This window comes from Scyliorhinus torazame, chromosome 16 (genome assembly GCF_047496885.1).
Source record: "Scyliorhinus torazame isolate Kashiwa2021f chromosome 16, sScyTor2.1, whole genome shotgun sequence".
NCBI classification, from domain to species: domain Eukaryota; kingdom Metazoa; phylum Chordata; class Chondrichthyes; order Carcharhiniformes; family Scyliorhinidae; genus Scyliorhinus; species Scyliorhinus torazame.
This window is the reverse complement of record NC_092722.1, coordinates 93,731,015-93,751,774: the sequence shown is the minus strand read 5'-3', so window position 1 is coordinate 93,751,774 and position 20,760 is coordinate 93,731,015. Positions and strand designations below refer to the sequence as shown.

General features: G+C 47.1%; 1 protein-coding gene across 3 annotated transcripts in view; it reads left to right on the top strand.

Moving 5' to 3' along the window:
- The window catches only part of vps26a (VPS26, retromer complex component A), a 239,827-nt gene that overhangs the window by 112,406 nt on the left and 106,661 nt on the right, over nt 1–20,760 (top strand). For all 3 annotated transcript variants that reach the window (XM_072478757.1, XM_072478754.1, XM_072478756.1), the window contains one exon: nt 11,183–11,339. In XM_072478757.1, coding sequence (XP_072334858.1) covers nt 11,183–11,339 — 157 coding nt within the window. The remainder of the gene's footprint in view (nt 1–11,182; nt 11,340–20,760) is intronic.

The following is a 20,760-nucleotide window of genomic DNA, read 5'->3' as shown; positions in this document are numbered from 1 at the left end:
AGCTAGATGGATAAAGAACTGGCTGGGCAACAGGAGACGGAGAGTAGTAGTGGAAGGGAGTTTCTCAAAATGGAGAACTGTGACCAGTGGTGTTCCACAGGGATCCGTGCTGGGATCATTGTTGTTTGTGATATACATAAATGATTTGGAGGAAGGTATAGGTGGTCTGATTAGCAAGTTTGCAGATGACACTAAGATTGGTGGAGTAGCAGATAGTGAAGGGGACTGTCCGAGAATACAGCAGAATATAGATAGATTGGAGAGTTGGGCGGAGGGGCGGAGAAATGGCAGATGGAGTTCAATCCGGGCAAATGCGAGGTGATGCATTTTGGAAGATCCAATTCAAGAGCGAACTATACGGTAAATGAAAAAGCCCTGGGGAAAATTGATGTACAGAGAAATCTGGGTGTTCAGGTCTATTGTACCCTAAAGGTGGCTGCGCAGGTCGATAGAGTGGTCAAGAAGGCATACGGCATGCTTTCCTTCATCGGAAGGGGTATTGAGTACAAGAGTTGGCAGGTCATGTTACATGTTATAAGATTTTGGTTCGGCCACATTTGGAATACTGCGTACAGTTCTGGTCGCCACATTACCAAAAGGATGTGGATGCATTGGAGAAGGTGCAGAGGAGGTTCACCAAAATGTTGCCTGGTATGGAGGGCGCCAGCTATGAAGAGAGGTTGAGTAGATTAGGATTATTTTCATGAGAAAGACCGAGGTTGAGGGGGGACCTCATTGAGATCTACAAAATCATGAGAGGTATAGACAGGGTGGATAGCAAGAAGCTTTTTCCCAGAGTGGGCGACTCAATTACTAGGGGTCAAGAGTTCAAGGTGAGAGGGGAAAAGTTTAAGGGAGATATGCGTGGAAAGTTCTTTCCGCCGAGGATGATGGGTGCTTGGAACGCATTGCCGGCGGAAGTGGTAGAGGCGGGCACGATCGCGTCATTTAAGATGTATCTAGACAGATACATGAATGGGCAGGGAGCAGAGGGATTCAGATCCTTGGAAAATAGGCGACAGTTTTAGATAGAGGATCTGGATCGGCGCAGGTTTGGAGGGCTGAAGGGCCTGTTCCTGTGCTGTACATAGAACATAGAACATAGAAAATACAGCACAGAACAGGCCCTTCGGCCCACGATGTTGTGCCGAACCTTTGTCCTAGATTAATCATAGATTATCATTGAATCTACAGTGCGGAAGGAGGCCATTCGGCCCCCTGAGTCTGCACCAGCTCTTGGAAAGAGCACCCTACCCAAACTCAACACCTCCACCCAACACCAAGGGCAATTTGGACATTAAGGGCAATTTATCATTGGCCAATTCACCTAACCCGCACATCTTTGGACTGTGGGAGGAAACCGGAGCACCCGGAGGAAACCCACGCAGACACGGGGAGGACGTGCAGACTCCGCACAGACAATGACCCAAGCCGGAATCGAACCTGGGACCATGGATCTGTGAAGCAATTGTGCTATCCACAATGCTACCGTGCTGCCCTTAAGAACAAATAAATCTACACTATATCATTTTCCCGTAATCCATGTACCTATCCAACAACTGCTTGAAGGTCACTAATGTTTCCGACTCAACTACTTCCACAGGCAGTGCATTCCATGCCCCCACTACTCTCTGGGTAAAGAACCTACCTCTGATATCCCTCCTATATCTTCCACCTTTCACCTTAAATTTATGTCCCCTTGTAATGGTGTGTTCCACCTGGGGAAAAAGTCTCTGACTGTCTACTCTATCTATTCCCCTGATCATCTTATAAACCTCTATCAAGTCGCCCCTCATCCTTCTCCGCTCTAATGAGAAAAGGCCTAGCACCCTCAACCTTTCCTCGTAAGACCTACTCTCCATTCCAGGCAACATCCTGGTAAATCTTCTTTGCACCTTTTCCAGAGCTTCCACATCCTTCCTAAAATGAGGCGACCAGAACTGTACACAGTACTCCAAATGTGGCCTTACCAAAGTTTTGTACAGCTGCATCATCACCTCATGGCTCTTAAATTCAATCCCTCTGTTAATGAACGCGAGCACACCATAGGCCTTCTTCACAGCTCTATCCACTTGAGTGGCAACTTTCAAAGATGTATGAACATAGACCCCAAGGTCTCTCTGCTCCTCCACAATGCCAAGAACTCTACCGTTAACCCTGTATTCCGCATTCATATTTGTCCTTCCAAAATGGACAACCTCACACTTTTCAGGGTTAAACTCCATCTGCCACTTCTCAGCCCAGCTCTGCATCCTATCTATGTCTCTTTGCAGCCGACAACAGCCCTCCTTACTATCCACAACTCCACCAATCTTCGTATCGTCTGCAAATTTACTGACCCACCCTTCAACTCCCTCATCCAAGTCATTAATGAAAATCACAAACAGCAGAGGACCCAGAACTGATCCCTGCGGTACACCACTGGTAACTGGGATCCAGGCTGAATTTTTGCCATCCACCACCACTCTCTGACTTCTATCGGTTAGCCAGTTCGTTATCCAACTGGCCAAATTTCCCACTATCCCATGCCTCCTTACTTTCTGCATAAGCCTACCATGGGGAACCTTATCAAATGCCTTACTAAAATCCATGTACACTACATCCACTGCTTTACCTTCATCCACATGCTTGGTCACCTCCTCAAAGAATTCAATAAGATTTGTAAGGCAAGACCTACCCCTCACAAATCCGTGCTGACTATCCCTAATCAAGCAGTGTCTTTCCAGATGCTCAGAAATCCGATCCTTCAGTACCCTTTCCATTACTTTGCCTACCACCGAAGTAAGACTAACTGGCCTGTAATTCCCAGGGTTATCCCTAGTTCCTTTTTTGAACAGGGGGACGACATTCGCCACTCTCCAATCCCCTGGTACCACCCCTGTTGACAGTGAGGACGAAAAGATAATTGCCAACGGCTCTGCAATTTCATCTCTTGCTTCCCATAGAATCCTTGGATATATCCCGTCAGGCCCGGGGGACTTGTCTATCCTCAAGTTTTTCAAAATGCCCAACACATCTTCCTTCCTAACAAGTATTTCCTCGAGCTTACCAATCTGTTTCACACTGTCCTCTCCAACAATATCGCCCCTCTCATTTGTAAATACAGAAGAAAAGTACTCATTCAAGACCTCGCCTATCTCTTCAGACTCAATACACAATCTCCCGCTACTGTCCTTGATCGGACCTACCCTCGCTCTAGTCATTCTCATATTTCTCACATATGTGTAAAAGGCCTTGGGGTTTTCCTTGATCCTACCCGCCAAAGATTGTTCATGCCCTCTCTTAGCTCTCCTAATCCCTTTCTTCAGTTCCCTCCTGGCTATCTTGTATCCCTCCAATGCCCTGTCTGAACCTTGTTTCCTCAGCCTTACATAAGTCACCTTTTTCCTCTTAACAAGACATTCAACCTCTCTTGTCAACCATGGTTCCCTCACTCGACCATCTCTTCCCTGCCTGACAGGGACATACATATCAAGGACACGTAGCACCTGTTCCTTGAACAAGTTCCACATTTCACTTGTGTCCTTCCCTGACAGCCTATGTTCCCAACTTATGCACTTCAATTCTTGTCTGACAACATCGTATTTACCCTTCCCCCAATTGTAAACCTTGCCCTGTTGCACGTACCTATCCCTCTCCATTACTAAAGTGAAAGTCACAGAATTGTGGTCACTATCTCCAAAATGCTCCCCCACTAACAAATCTATTACTTGCCCTGGTTCATTACCAAGTACTAAATCCAATATTGCCCCTCCTCTGGTCGGACAATCTACATACTGTGTTAGAAAAGCTTCCTGGACACACTGCACAAACACCACCCCATCCAAACTATTTGATCTAAAGAGTTTCCACTCAATATTCGGGAAGTTAAAGTCGCCCATGACTACTACCCTATGACTTCTGCACCTTTCCAAAATCTGTTTCCCAATCTGTTCCTCCACATCTCTGCTACTATTGGGGGGGCCTATAGAAAACGCCTGACAAGGTGACTGCTCCTTTCCTATTTCTGACTTCAACCCATACTACCTCAATAGGGTGATACTCCTCGAACTGCCTTTCTGCAGCTGTTATACTATCTCTAATTAATAATGCCACCCCCCCACCTCTTTTACCACCCTCCCTAATCTTATTGAAACATCTATAACCAGGGACCTCCAACAACCATTTCTGCCCCTCTTCTATCCAAGTTTCCGTGATGGCCACCACATCGTAGTCCCAAGTACCGATCCATGCCTTAAGTTCACCCACCTTATTCCTGATGCTTCTTGCGTTGAAGTATACACACTTCAACCCATCTCCGTGCCTGCAAATACTCTCCTTTGTCAGTGTTCCCTTCCCCACTGCCTCATTACATGCTTTGGCGTCCTGAATATCGGCTACCTTAGTTGCTGGACTACAAATCCGGTTTTTGTTTGTTCTTTATTCTTTAAACATCTTATCAATAACCAACACTGATACCCCCACCCCCCCACAAAGATACAATACTCTATTGGTAACCCTTAGTAACTTTCCTAACCACATCCATAAGTCAAAGACCCTTTTCAACAAAGACAGTAGGTTTGCATTCGTTACAGAAACAGGTATTACTTTGAAATCATCAAGTGATCTGGAGACATTCCTTAGCATGCTGAGAGAGAGGCCAGAATAACCTCCTTGGTTTGAATGCAGCTCTCCAACTGAAAAAGAAACTAGAACTCAGAGCCAAAAACAGCTTCCAGCTCAAAACGAAAGTAAAAGCAGAGTCAGAGCCCAGCTCCACCCACACAATGACATCACTGCAGCCACTTGAGAAGACAGACATTTCTTCAAGTGACATTCCCATGACAGCACTTTATCAAAAAATTCTGTCAAATTTGTTAAACATGACCTCCCTCTGACAAAGCCATGCTGATTATCCCGAATCAACCCCATGCCTTTCCAAATTGAAATTAATTCTCCTTCAGAATTTTCTCCAATAGTTTCCCTACCACAGATGTGAGACTCACCGGTCTGTAATTCCTTGGGTTTTTCTCTAGCACCCTTCTTAAAAAGTGGAACAACATTAGCTTTTCTCCAGTCCTCTGGCACTTTCCCTGTGGCCAGAGAGGAGTTAAAAATGGGGATAGGGTGGAGGTGTTGACCTTGGGTGGGGTGCTCTTTCCAAGAGCCGGTGCAGACTCGATGGGCCGAATGGCCTCCTTCTGCACTGTAAATTCTATGATTCTATGAAAAAGCCCTGCAATTTCCTGCCTCACCTCCCAACGCAGTCAGTGATGGAATTCATCCGGGCTTAGGGATTTGTCTGTTTTTCAGCCCGTCAAAGCCTCCCAATACCTCCTTGCTTCCGATGTCAAACTGCTCAAAGTCCTCATAGTTCCATTTCCTGAATTCTATGTAGTCCTTCTGAGTGAAGACCGATGAGAAGTATCCATTTAACACTCTAGCAATGTCCTGTGGCTTCACACGCACATTGCCTCCTTGTTCTCTAATGGTCCCTACTCTTTCCTTGGTTAACCTCTTTCCCGTTAATGTATTTATAGTCTATTTTAGTGTTCTCTCTAATCTTATGCACAAGTCCTTTTTCATGCCCCCTTTTTGCTCTTCTAATTGCTTTCTTAAGTTTCCTCTTGCACTTCCTATATTCTTCTAGGGTCACAGTTGAATTTCCCCTTTGGACTTGCTAAAAGCCTTTCACTTCCCCCTTATCCAGTCCTGGATTCTCCTAAACGTACATAAAAAGCAAGACGGTAGCCAGGGAAAGGGTTGGCCCACTGAAGGATAGGCAAGGGGATCTACGTGTGGAGCCAGAGGAAATGGGCGAGGTACTAAATGAATACTTTGCATCAGTATTCACCAAAGAGAAGGATTTGGTAGATGTTGCGTCTGGAGAAGGGTGTGTAGATAGCCTGGGTCACATTGAGATCCAAAAAGTTGGGCGTCTTGAAAAATATTACGGTAGAAAAGTCCCCAGGGCCTGATGGGATCTGCCCAGAATACTGAAGGAGGCTAGAGAGGAAATTGCTGAGACCTTGACAGAAATCTTTGGATCCTCACTGTCTTCAGGTGTTGTCCTGCAGGACTGGAGAATAACCAATGTTGTTCCTTTGTTTAAGAAGGGTAGCAAGGATAATCCAGGGAACTACAGGCCGGTGAGCCTTTCGTCAGTGGTAGGGAAATTAGTGCAGAGAATTCTTCGAGACAGGTTCTACTCCCATTTGGAAGCAAATGGACGTATTAGTGAGAGGCAACATGGTTTTGTGAAGGGGAGGTCGTGGCTCACTAACATGATAGAGTTTTTCGAAGAGGTCACTAAGATGATTGATGCAGGTAGGGTAGTGGATGTTGTCTATATGGACTTCAGTAAGGCCTTTGACAAGGTCCCTCATGGTAGACTAGCACAAAAGGTGAAGTCACACGGGATCAGGGGTGAGCTGGCAAGGTGGATACAGAACTGGCTAGGCCATAGACGGCAGAGAGTAGCAATGGAAGGATGCTTTTCTCATTGGAGGGCTGTGACCAGTGGTGTTCCACAGGGATCAGTGCTGGGACCTTTGCTCTTTGTAGTATATATAAATGATTTGGAGGAAAATGTAACTGGTCTGATTAGTAAGTTTGCAGACGACACAAAGGTTGGTGGAATTGCGGATAGCGATGAGGACTGTCGGAGGATACAGCAGGATTTAGATTGTTTGGAGACTTGGGCGATGGCAGATGGAGTTTAATCCGGACAGGTAATGCCTTTTGGAAGGTCTGATGCAGGTAGGGAATATACAGTGAATGGTAGAACCCTCAAGAGTATTGAAAGTCAGAGAGATCTAGGTGTACAGGTCCACAGGTCACTGAAAGAGGCAACACAGGTGGAGAAGGTAGTCAAGAAGGCATAAGGCATGCTTGCCTTCATTGGCCGGGGCATTGAGTATAAGAATCGGCAAGTCATGGCAAAGCCACACTTGGAGTATAGTGTTCAATTCTGGTCGCCACACTACCAGAAGGATGTGGAGGCTTTAGAGAGGGTGCAGAAGAGATTTACCAGGATGTTGCCTGGTATGGAGAGCATTAGCTATGAGGAGCGGTTGAATAAACTCGGTTTGTTCTCACTGGAACGACGGAGGTTGAGGGGCGACCTGATAGAGGTCTACAAAATTATGAGGGGCATAGACAGAGTGGATAGTCAGAGGCTTTTCCCCTGGTTCGAGGGGTCAATTACTAGGGGGCATAGGTTTAAGGTGCGAGGGGCAAGGTTTAGAGGAGATGTACGAGGCAAGGTTTTTACACAGAGGGTAGTGGGTGCCTGGAACTCACCACCGGAGGAGGTGGTGGAAGCAGGGACGATAGTGACATTTAAGGAGCATCTTGACAAATACATGAATAGGATGGGAATAGAAGGATACGGACCCAGGAAGTGTAGAAGATTGTAGTTTAGTCGGGCAGCATGGTCGGCACGGGCTTGGAGGGCCGAAGGGCCTGTTCCTGTGCTGTACTTTTCTTTGTTCTTTGTAAACATCCAGAGTAGCCTGAACTTACTGTTCCTGCATTTCCCCATAGGGAACATGTTGGACTTGCAATCTCCCCTTTTTGTTAGAAGGTAGAGGTTTGTCATGTGCTGACGAGGGGCCTTGGTGAATTCCTGCAGGTCTTCTTGTAGACGATGCACACTGCTGCCACTACGCATTGGTGGTTGGCGGAGTGAATGTTGAAGATGGTGGATCGGGTGCCAATCAAGCGGACTCCTTTATCCTGGATGGTGTCAAACGTCAAGTATTGTTGGAATAATACTCATCCAGGCACGAGGAGAGTTTCCATCACACTTCTGACTTGTCACAAACCGAGCTGATGTTATCTGCAAGGGTGTCCCAACTTGGAACACCGGTTTATGAGAGTGTATAGTTTTATTTTTTGAATGGTGTGAGGAGTCAAGGGAAACCCCAGTGAGAATATGCAGCTCAGTTACTGTGTAATAATTATTAAAGACTTTTTTATTAAATTAAAGAAAAGACAAATACATACGAACAGGATTATACTTTGCAAAAGCAATTTAGTATATGAATTACTAAACAAACACAGTTTATGTAGAACATCCCCCTGTTCCAAAATATATCTGCGATTTCTGAACTCCTTAAGACTTCCCCTTTCCCCCACACAACATTCAAATGAAATGGATCAAAGTCAAAACCAGCTTATAGTCGCCACACAATACAGGGAGGATAATCAAATCTGGGAAACATCTTTTCCTGGTCTAGTGTAGATATTTAAATGCCTTTACAAAGGTTTTCTTCACTACCTTGGCTCTAAGACTTGGAGACTGTTAGATGTAAAAACTGGCCCCCTCAGCTGTTAGATGTAAAACTAGCCTCCAGACTGCTTGCTGCAAACTGCCCTCCCTGCTTCTGACGGTTCTGGCAGAAATACCATTGTTCCCCTTTGATTCTGCATTCTGTGTATTTGGCACTCCATCCCTCTCACATTCCTTGACTCTAGAAATTGGCATGTGTATACTTCACTGATCACCCGATCGTCTAGGCAAGCTGTTTCTACGAATAGACAATTCACACCTGATCCTATCGTCTGCTAGTCTTATTACTGGGAAAGGGGCACCTCATCCTGCCTTTTAAATATGGGGTTACTGCTGTTGCTAGGCAGATTTCTACCTGTTGCTGGGCAGATTGCATTCTATTATGTCTTGTTAAATTTGTTTCACTGCTGTTACTTGGCAAATTAATGACACTTGTACCTTAACAATGATGGACAGGCTTTGGGGAGTCAGGAGGTAAGTTACCCACTGCAGAATTCCCAGCTTCTGTCTTGCTTCTGTTATCACAATATTAATTGTAACCCCCTGGATGTTGATAATGGGGGATTCAGCGATGGTAGTGCCATTGAATGCCGAGGGGAAATTGTACGATTTTTCTCCTGTTGCAGATTGATTCAGTGAATGGTTGCACCACAGTAGGAACCTTTCTGCCCAACATGTCCACGCTGGCTGCCTGCACAAGCAACACAGCTAGTTCCACTCCCTTTACCCATAGAAATTTTTATCCTTGGATAATTACCCAATTTTTCTCTAGAAAGCCATGATTAAATCTGCCTCCTTTTCAGGATGTGCATTTGATCGTAATCACTCGCTGCATAAAAAGATTTTTCTCGTATTATCTCAGGTTCTTTTGCTAATTCCATAAATTGGTGACCTCTGGTCCTTCCACCAATAGGGACAATTTCCCTCTGTCGAAGGCTGTTGGAGGTCAATCATCTTAGTCCCAGCACATCACTGCCGGGTAGTGTCCTGGACCCAACCATCCCTTCCATCATAAGGTCAGAAATAGGGATGTTCGTTGTAGAGTGTTCAGAACCAACCATAGTAGATTTTACAGTGCAGAAGGAGGCCATTTGGCCCATCGAGTCTGCACCGGCTCTTGGAAAGAGCACCCTACCCAAGGTCCACACCTCCACCCTATCTCCATAACCCAGTAACCCCACCCAACACCAAGGGCAATTTTGGACACTAAGGGCAATTTATCATGGCCAATCCACCTAACCTGCACATCTTTGGACTGTGGGAGGAAACCGGAGCACCCGGAGGAAACCCACGCACACACGGGGAGGATGTGCAGACTCCGCACAGACAGTGATCCAAGCCGGAATCGAACCTGGGACCCTGGAGCTGTGAAGCAATTATGCTATCCACAATGCTACCGTGCTGCCCCAATGGGGTGGGGGTGGGAGTGGTGGTGGAGCAGAGGGAGTGAAGAGGAGAGTGATCGGGAGCAAGGGAAGCGAGGGGCAAGGGTGAAGGGAGCAGAGCAGAAAGGGATATAAATGTTGGACTGTCACATTTAATAGGGATCTATAGTCTGAAGTTGCTGCATTTCATTAAGACATTGGAATATGTAATGGGACAGCAGAGCTAAACTATTGCTAATCAGGGTGAACGTTTAGGGAATGAGTTAGGACACCAGCTTCATCTGAGCTCTGCTGGATAAACTGGCTCTTAACGTGGCTTCAACTACACTGCCCAATGATGAGAATTATTCCAGGTTAATCTCACTTCCCCCAAACCTCCTCACCAGGCACTGGCTCGTGCCAGGATACAATTTCTGGACACAGTCATCCAGAACGTCAAGAAGTAAGAAAGCAGGTTTTTCAACTGGGAAGGCTGTTAAAAGTGGAGATTGGTTCCGCTCTCATTTGCTACCTGTATTTACACCCTTTGGTGGGAATCGCTGGATAACAGTTAGAACTGGCTTTTTAAATGGTCCTCTTTACTACCCCGTTACCCCAGAGGTGCCGAGGTTAATGGTATATCTGAGTGAGTCAGCAGAAACCGGGGTAGAACTTTTCAGATGAATTGGAAATTTGGAGCAGCTGGGCAGAAAGGTTGGGAACGAAGCAGACTTGGGGAGGGGAGGTCGGGCCTGCAGAGTGTGCAAGAAGTTTACTTTTTAAATTACTCTGGGAGACGAGATGGAGGGATGTGGGGAAAACTAATACAGGTTTAGAGGTAGGAGATCCGTTGGAGGAGCAACAACCGAGAAAGAGGGCAAATGTGAACAGGTACAAAAAATTTCAGAGTAACTTGTCTGACTTGCATTGAGTTGATGAGCTGATCTGTTTTCTTTCCTCCTGTTACCTGGTGACGCTGAACTCACTGGTCATTGTGAAGGGTCACCATTTTACAATGAGAGGGCCACGGAGGTCGAATAAGGGTGGGATCAGGGAAACGGCAACTGTTCCCTGGACAATGGGCACTCACCTGGAAATGGTGATGACCGACTGGCCATCTCAAGGTTGGGAAATGTTCACTTGCTTATAAAATGTGTCTCCAATATACTGCTAAATCTCATTAATGTAATAACAGAGCAACCAGGAGTCAGCAATTACTTTGGTGTGATACCAAAATCCAAGACATTGATACCTCCTTATCTGGGTTGTCAGGATGTCCATCATCAACATTAAATTCCAGTTTGTTTGATTAAGTTTCCAAGTTCCTGCGACCCAGGAGCTTTTTCCCACTAAATTAGGAAAAGTAAATTTCAATTGACTGGGAGCCAGCTTTAATGCCATATGGTTATTGTTGATGGTGAGCTTGACATTCCACCGACTGACACACTTAATGCTCCCTGAGCCTTGGGGAAAGGGAGGGGGTTGACCAGATAAGTGTAAAATGCAAACCTGCCTTTCACTTTCCTTTATTTATTCTATGTTCCAGAACTGTTTAGTGATAAGAGTAACACACATGAGTTTGTGAACCTGGTGAAGGAGCTGGCCTTGCCTGGAGAACTGACACAGAGCCGAACCTATGAGTTTGAATTCATGCAGGTGGAAAAACCATATGAGTCGTATATAGGGGCCAATGTCAGACTGAGGTAATTATTTTCAGCAGAGCTTAACTGTTTTTGATTTGATTCTTTGCAGCCACCCATCCACTCCAGACAATTCCATTGCCCAATCTGTGATGAACTCCCTACACTGTGCGTTTCGCAGGATGAGACTAACTGATCTCTTGAGGAGGCACCAGTACTGAACCCCATCCTCCCCTTGCCTAGTTTCAGCTCAGAGCTGGATGATGATCAATAGGAAAACTGACAAATGTTTTCCCCTTTAGCTTCTGACCTGTCTTTTTCCAACCTCCCTTGCTCATTGATTTCCATTGTACCAATGCCTGGGTTGAGATCTTGCAACACCAGGTTAAAGTCCAACAGGTTTGTTTGGAATCACTAGCTTTCGGAGTGCAGCTCCTTCATCAGGTGAGTGAAGAGGTGGGTTCCACAATTACATTTGTCGACAAACTCAATGATGCAATATGATACTTTGAATGCGAGTCTTTGCAGGTAATTAAGTCTTTACAGGTCCAGATGGAGTGTATGGAGAGAAGGATAATCACAGGTTAAAGAGGTGTGAATTGTCTCAAGCCAGCACAGTTGGTAGGATTTCACAAGTCTAGGCCAGATGGTGGGGGGTGAATGTAATGAGACATGAATCCAATGTCCCGGTTGAGGCCGTACTCATTTTCTCCTCAACGATTCTGCGTTGTTGCGCGTCCTGAAGGCCGCCTTGGAGAACGCTTACTCGAAGATCAGGGGCTGAATGCCCTTGACTGCTGAAGTGTTCCCCGACTGGAAGGGAACATTCCTCCTGGTGATTGTCGCGGGATGTCCGTTCATCCGTTGTAGCAGCATCTGCATGGTCTCGCCAATGTACCACGCCTCGGGACATCCTTTCCTGCAGCGTATGAGGTAGACAACGTTGGCCAAGTCGCACGAGTATGTACAGTGTACCTGGTGGGTGGTGTTCTTGCGTGTAATGGTGGTACCCATGTCGATGATCTGGCACGTCTTGCAGATGTTGCCACGGGTTGTGTGGTGTCTTGGTCACTGTTCTCCTGAAGGCTGGGTCGTTTGCTGCAAACAATGGTCTGTTTGAGGTTGCGGAACCCACCTCTTCATTCACCTGATGAGCTGCTCTCCGAAAGCTAGTGATAGAACAGTACAGCACAGAACAGGCCCTTCGGCCCTCGATGTTGTGCCCAACATTGTCCGAAACCAAGATCAAGCTATCCCACTCCCTGTCATTCTGGTGTGCTCCATGTGCCTATCCAATAACCGCTTGAAAGTTCCTAAAGTGTCCGGCTCCACGATCACAGCAGGTAGTCCATTCTACACCCTAACCACTCTCTGAGTAAAGAACCTACCTCGGACATCCCTCCTATATCTCCCACCCTGAATCTTATAGTTATGCCCCCTTGTAACAGCTACATCCACCCGAGGAAATAGTCTCTGAACGTCCACTCTATCTATCCCCCTCATTATCTTATAAACCTCTATTAAGTCACCTCTCGTCCTCCGCTCCAAAGAGAAAAGCCCTAGCTCCCTCAGCCTTTCCTCATAAGACCTATCCTGCAAACCAGGCAGCATCCTGGTAAATCTCCTTTGCACCCTTTCCAATGCTTCCACATCCTTCCTATAATGAGTTGACCAGAACTGCACACAATACTCCAAATGTGGTCTCACCAGGGTCATGTATAGTTGCAGCATAACCCCACCGCTCTTACACTCAAGCCCTCTGTTAATAAACGCTAACCCACTATAAGCCTTCTTCACGGCTCTATCCACTTGAGTGGCAACCTTCAGAGATCTGTGGACATGAACCCCAAGATCTCTCTGTTCCTCCACATTCCTCAGAACCCTGCCGTTGACCCTGTAATCCGCATTCAAATTTTTTCTACCAAAATGAATCACCTCTCACTTATCACTTATCACTCCATCTGCCATTTTTCGGCCCAGCTCTGCATCCTATCAATGTCACTTTGGAGCCTACAACAACCCTCCACCTCATCCACTACTCCACCAATCATCAGCCAATTTACTGACCCACCCTTCAGCTCCCTCCTCCAAGTCACTGATAAAAATCACAAATAGCAGAGGACCCAGCACTGATCCCTGTGGTACACCGCTGGTAACTGGTCTCCAGTCTGAAAATTTTCCATCCACCACCACCCTCTGTCTTCTATGTGATAGCCAGTTACTTATCCGATTAGCCAAATTTTCCCCTATCCCACACCTCCTTACTTTCTTCATGAGCCGACCAGGGGGAACCTTATCAAACGCCTTACTAAAATCCATGTATATGATATCAACTGCTCTACCTTCATCTACACGCTTAGTTAATTCAACGCCTCTCCTATTTCTTCTGACTCCATGCACAAGTTCTCACTACTGTCCTTCACCGGCCCTACCCTCACCCTGGTCATTCTTTTATTTCTCACATAAGAGTAAAAAGCCTTGGGGTTTTCCTTGATCCGACCCGCCAAGGATTTCTCATGCCCCCTCCTAGCTCTCCTAAGCCCTTTTTTCAGCTCATTCCTTGCTACCTTGTAACCCTCAAGCGACCCTACTGAACCTTGTTTTCTCATCCTTACATACTCTTCCTTTTTCCTCTTTCATAGAATTTACAGTGCAGAAGGAGGCCATTCGGCCCATCGAGTCTGCACCAGCTCTTGGAAAGAGCACCCTACCCAAGGTCAACACCGCCACCCTATCCCCATAACCCAGTAACCCCACCCAACACTAAGGGCAATTTTGGACACCAAGGGCAATTTATCATGGCCAATCCACCTAACCTGCACATCTTTGGACTGTGGGAGGAAACCGGAGCACCCGGAGGAAACCCACGCACACACGGGGAGGATGTGCAGACTCCGCACAGACAGTGACCCAAGCCGGAATCGAACCTGGGACCCTGGAGCTGTGAAGCAATTGTGCTATCCACAAGGCTACCGTGCTGCCCCGGAATGTCTTGACAAGACATTCAACCTCTTTTGTGAATCATGGTTCCCTCATATGGCAATTTTCTCCCTGCCTGACAGGGACGTGCCTATCAAGGACATGGAGTATTTGTTCCTTGAACAAGCTCCACTTTTAATTTGTGCCTTTCCCTGACAGTTTCTGTTCCCATCTTATGCTCCCTAATTCTTGCCTAATCGCATCATAATTACCCCTCCCCCAATTATAAACCTTGCCCTGCCATATGGCCCTATCCCTCTCCATTGCAATAGTGAAAGACACCGAATTGTGGTCACTATCTCCAAAGTGCTCTCCCACAAACAAATCTAACACTGGGCCCGGTTCATTACCCAGTAGCAAATCCAATGTGGCCCCTCCTCTTGTCGGCCTATCCACATATTGTGTCAGGAAACCCTCCTGCACACACTGTACAAAAACTGCCCCATCCAAACTGTTCGACCGAGAGATGCCAATCAATATTTGGAAAGTTAAAGTCATCCATGACAACTACCCTGAGACCTCCACACCTATCCATAATCTGTTTTGCAATTTTGCAAACCTGTTGGACTTTAACCTGGTGTTGTACGACTTCTTACTGTGCCCGCCCCAGTCAAACGCCGACATCTCCTCATCATGGGTTGAGATCAGCTAACATCACAGAGCCGGTCTGGAACCTTGCGAGACTCATTGCTGGAGTAGACTGTTTTCCCTGTCCCTGGAGCAGATGTAACTTGGGGCTGGGGAAATACATGTGAATGTTGCACAATTGATTTGATAGACTGGGATTTAAATCAGCTTTAAAAATTGCTTGATATTCATGTTTGGTGTAGAAGTGTGAATTGCAATGTTCAAATGGCTGTTTATTAGCTGTGGGCAAATGTTCTTGTCCTCATTTGAGGTGATGAGCATTAGAACATATCACCTATCTTTAGCATCAGACTAACTACCAAAAACTGTCCTCTACTGCCTTCTGTAACAACAACATAATAATAATAATCTTTTTTATTGTCACAAGTATGAAGTTACTGTGAAAAGCCCCATCCTGGGCAGGATTCTCCCTCAGCCAATACTGAAGTCGGGAAAGGCGATTGGGCGGAGAATTATTTTGATGCTGAAATCGTGGCAGACTCCAGGCTCATACCAAATCGCAGTTCTCCGGTGCCTCGAAAGCAGGCGCAATGCGTTCCACTCCGCACATGCAGTAAACGCCATTTGCATATAATGAAAGCTGGCCTGACCCAGTATTCTCCACGGCCTCTGCGATTCTCCACTTCCACAGGCTGAATTCCTGGCAGCGAGATTCACTTACATAAGAACATAAGAACTAGGAGCAGGAGTAGGCCATCTTGACCCTCGAGCCTGCTCCACCATTCAATGAGATCATGGCTGATTTTTTGTGGACTCAGCTCCACTTTCCGGCCCGAACACCATAACCCTTAATCCCTTTATTCTTCAAAAAAACTATCTATCTTTATCTTAAAAACTTTTAATGAAGGAGCCTCTACTGCTTCACTGGGCAGGGAATTCCATAGATTCACAACCCTTTGGATGAAGAAGTTCCTTCTAAACTCAGTCCTAAATCTACTTCCCCTTATTTTGAGGCTATGCCTCCTAGTTCTGCTTTCATCCGCCAGTGGAAACGACCTGCCCGCATCTATCCTATCTATTCCCTTCATAATTTTATATGATTCTATAAGATCCCCCTCATACTTTTAAAACAAGTACAGTCCCAGTCTACTCAACCTCTCCTCGTATTCCAACCACTTCAGCTCTGGGATTAACCTAGTGAATCTCCTCTGCACACCCTCCAGTGCCAGTACGTTCTTTCTCAAGTAAGGAGACCAAAACTGAACATAATACTCCAGGTGTGGCCTCACTAACACCGTACATAATTGCAGCATAACCCCCCTCGTCTAGAACTCCATTCCTCTTGCAATGAAGGACAAAATTTCCATTTGCCTTCTTAATCACCTCTTGCACCTGTAAACCAACTTTTTGCGACTCATGCACTAGCACAACCAGGTCTCTCTGCACAGCAGCATGTTTTAATATTTTATCATTTAAATAATAATCCCTTTTGCTGTTATTCCTACCAAAATGGATAATCTCACATTTGTCAACATTGTATTCCATCTGCCAGACTGATCCCTGAGGGACACCACTAGCTACTGATTGCCAACCAGAGAAACACCCATTTATCCCCACTCTTTGCTTTCTATTAATTAACCAATCCTCTATCCATGCTACTACTTTCCCCTCAATGCCATGCATCTTTATCTTATGCAGCAACCTTTTGTGTGGCACCTCGTCAAAGGCTTTCTGGAAATCCAGATATACCACATCCATTGGCTCCCCGTTATCTACCGCACTGGTAATGTCCTCAAAAAATTCCACTAAATTAGCTAGACCGTTGCGGTCATGGCTGATGCCACAGACCGACACGGAGACCCACTACAAGACGTCCATGCCGTGAACAGGGACATGATTGGGTGGTTCATGGTGTATATTCGTGGTTGTTGCTCGTGGTGTATATAAATGATTTGGAAGAAAATGTAGCTGGTCTGATTAGTAAGTTCGCAGACGACATAAAAATTGGTGGAGTTGGGGATAATGAAGAGGATTGTCAGAGGATACAGCAAGATATAAACTGGTTGGAGTCTTGGGTGAAGAAATGGCAGATGGAGTTTAAGTGGACAACTGCGAGGTAATACACTTTCGAAGGTCCAATGCATGTAGGAATTACACAATAAATGGTAGAACTCTTGCGCGTATTGACAGAGATCTGGGCGTGAATGTCCACTGATCACTGAAAGTGGCAACACATGTGGATAAGGTGGCCAAGAAGGCATGCGGCATGCTGACCTTCTTCGGTCGGGGCATTGAATATAAAAATTGGCAAGTTAAGTTGCAGCTGTACAGGACCATAGCTAAGCCTCATTTGGAATATTGTGTACAATTCTGGTCGCCACACTACCAGAAGGATGTGGATGCTTTGGAGAGGGTACAGAAGCGGTTTACTAGGATGCTGCCTGGTATGGAGGGCATTAGCTATGAGGAGAGTTTAGTTAAACTCAGTCTGTTCCCATTGGAACGACGGAGGTTGAGAGGCGACCTGATAGAGGTCTACGAGTGGCATGGACAGAGTTGATAGTCAGACGCTCTTTCCTAGGGTAGGAGAGTCAAGTACTAGGGAACATAGGTTTAAACTGCGTGGGAAAAAGTTTACAACAAATGTGCGAGACAATTTTTTACGCAGTGTGGGGTAAATATATGGAATGCGCTGCCTGCGGAGGTGGTGGTAGCAGGTACGATAGCGGCATTTAAGGGTCATCTAGACAAATATATGAATAGGGTGGGAATGGAAGGATACGGATTCCGTAAGTGCACACGGTTTTAGTTTAGGCAGGTACTATGGTCGATGCAGGTGTGGAAGGCTGAAGGGCCTGCTCCGGTGCTGTATTGTTCTTTGTTGGTGCTTTGGCATTCTGAAATGCGCGGACCACTCTGGAGGGAACCTTCAGCATAATACTGAGAGTCGCCCGCATCATGGTGGCCTGCTGCATCCTCCACAGCATTGCGCAGCAGAGGGACGACATGCTGGAGGAAAAAGATGAATTCCAGGCTTCGTCTGACCAGGAGGATGCTGGTGGAGGGGGAGGCAGGACATGGGTCTGGGCAGGCATGGGAGGCTGCACAATATGTGCGCGAGGGTGAACGCGCACGGAATGCTCTGATCGCCTCCAGGTTCACCGACCAGGGGATGAATTGGCCAGGGACACAGACACCACTTCACGATCCCGGCCAAACCCCCCACCCCAACCTGCAACCCCCTCTGTGATTCCTATGTTGGCATTGTCAGCAGGTCTGGTCCATGGGAAGGAGGATGATGACAGCCCGCTCTGCGACCTGTGCCCTCTCGTTACTGTATTCTGGGGCAACATGGACCTTGATCGGTCGGCTGCTGCTCGGGTGTCCCAGATGGCATGGTGCCGCCGTTTTGCCCGCCGCCCACCAGTTGCACCAGGGAGGGGGCCTGGCAGACCTCCACCCGTGCGACTGCCCTTTCTTCAGGCCCGCTGACCATGTCCAGGGTCCTCTGCTCTGCTGCGGTGAGAGGCGCAGGTCCGGAGGTATCTCCCCAGTCTTCCACCCCCGTCGTTCATGGCCGGCCTTCTCCCTGGTGGGGTGGGCCGGAAAACGCACAATATTAGACAGTCCATGCATGCAACCCAGTGGGTGGATAGCTAGTGGCTTTAGTGGCCAGGGTACCCAGCCATGGCGGCTGGATGGGTGCCAGCATGTGGTGCAGAGTAGGGTACGGCCACCCTCCGGGTAAGAGGGAGGTGATTAAGGGTGTGTATGGGACAAGGGTTGGTGCCAGAGGCACACTGCTGCCTACTCTCCCTGCCATGAGGAGATGTGCAGTTTTGTCCTGCACTGCGGGCCGGTCTGGGCGATGTTGCCCATGGCACTGTCCACCTCTGCCACCTGCGTCCAGGCCCAGTAAATGGCGCTGACCACCTCTGCCATCTCCTTCCCGGCCCTGGGTAGAGGGTCACCCACCTCTCCTCCACGGTGTCCAGCACGGTCTTGAGTTTGCAGTCTGTGAAATGGGGCGCCGCTCTCCTCGCTGCCATCTTGTTGGCTGGGATGATGTGTGTGTGTGTGGGGGGGGGGGGGGGGGGGGGGGGGGGTGGGGGGGGGGGGGTTGGGGGGGGGGGTTGGGGGGGGGTTGGGGGGGGGGGGGGGAGTGCAGTATGTATATTCAGCTACAGCTTGACAGCCTCCCTCCTGAGTGTCAATCGCAAGTCAAATCCGGCATCATTTGTCATTGGAATCGATTGTGTTCCAAGCGGTGCCAGTGCAAGCCCTTAACAGTTGTTCAAATGGTCCAGGTCCACGAGTCCTGACCCAGTGTCAACGCTTAGTCTAAGGAACGGAGAATTCCGCCGCCTGTGTTTACACACTGCCTTTAATGCAGTGTAATAACAACAAATAACAGCACAGGAACAGGCCCTTCGGCCCTCCAAGCTTGCACCAACCATGATGTCTGTCTAACCTAAAACCTTCTTGCACTCCAGGGTCCGTATCCCCCTATTCATGTATTTGTCAAGATGCCTCTTAAAACATCAGTATCGTACCTGCTTCCACCACTTCCCCCGGCAGCGTGTTTCAGGCACCCACTACCCTCTGTGTAAGAAACTTGCCTCGCACATCTCCTCTAAACTTTGCCCTTCGCACCTTAAACCTGTGTCCCCTAGTAATTGATTCTTCCAACCTGGGAAAAAGCTTCTGACTATCCACCCTGTCCATGCCCCTCATAATTTTGTAAACTTCTATCACGTCACCCCTCAACTCCGTTGTTCCATGAAAACAATTTAAGTTTATCCAGCCTCTCCTTATAGCTAATACCCTCCAGGCCAGGCAACATTCTGGTAGACCTCTTCTGTGCTCTCTCCAAAGTCTGCACATCCTCTGGTAGTGTGGCGGTCATAATTGTACGCAATATTCCAAGTGCGGCCTAACTAAGGTTTTTTATTCTACAGCATGACGTGCCAATTTTGATATTTCACGCCCTGGCAGTGTCTCGAGACACATTGCAATACCTTCGTCAAACACATTTTTTCTTTTTTATCTTTTATTTTTCCAATTAAGGGGAAATGTAGCGTAGCCAATCCACCTACCCTGCACATTTTGGGTTGTGCGACCCAAGCAAACACGAGGAGAATGTGCAAACTCCACATAGAACTGGGCAGTAATCCGGGGCCGGGATCGAACTCGCGTCCTCAGCAGTGCTAACCACTGTGAAATGGGGTGCCCCATCAAACACGTTTTAACAGTGAGCTACATAAGGAGATATCACTGGAGATGACCTGTAGAGAGAGGGAGTGGTTTTGAAAGGGAATGATAGAACTTGGGTCTTGGCAATGGACGGCACACTGCAAGTGGTGGAATGATTAAAATCAGGGAAGTTTACGAGATGAGAATTGGTGAAGTATAGATGTTGCAGACGGCTGTTGGGTGAGAGGAAATTCCAGAGATAGGGAGGGATGAGGCCAAGGAAGGATGAGAATTTTACAATGAGTTGCCCTTCCAAAAAACCAAAACAAACATGATGGCAGAATGATCTCCTGTGGTGTAACCATTCTCTGAGTTGCTGTTTAACCAGAAGCCATTGTGGGTCAGTGAGCACAGAGGTGATGCATCATTGGGACTTAACCTAAACAAGGACATGGGCAGCAGAATTTTGGATGACTTCAAGTTCAAGGAGAGTAGAATGTAGAAGGCTAGGAATGTGTTGGAATCATCATGTATTTGCAGCGGACGAGCGAAGGTAGGGGGAATCTGGTAAATGGAGGTGAAAATAAATGGTCATAGGTATGGCGCTAGGTATGGTTTCGAGGTCATAAATGACACACTGTTTGCAAATAGTCTGGTGCAACCGAAGACACTTTGAACAGAGAGAGGGATTGAGTTGGCAGCGAGGGAACAACTGAAGACTATG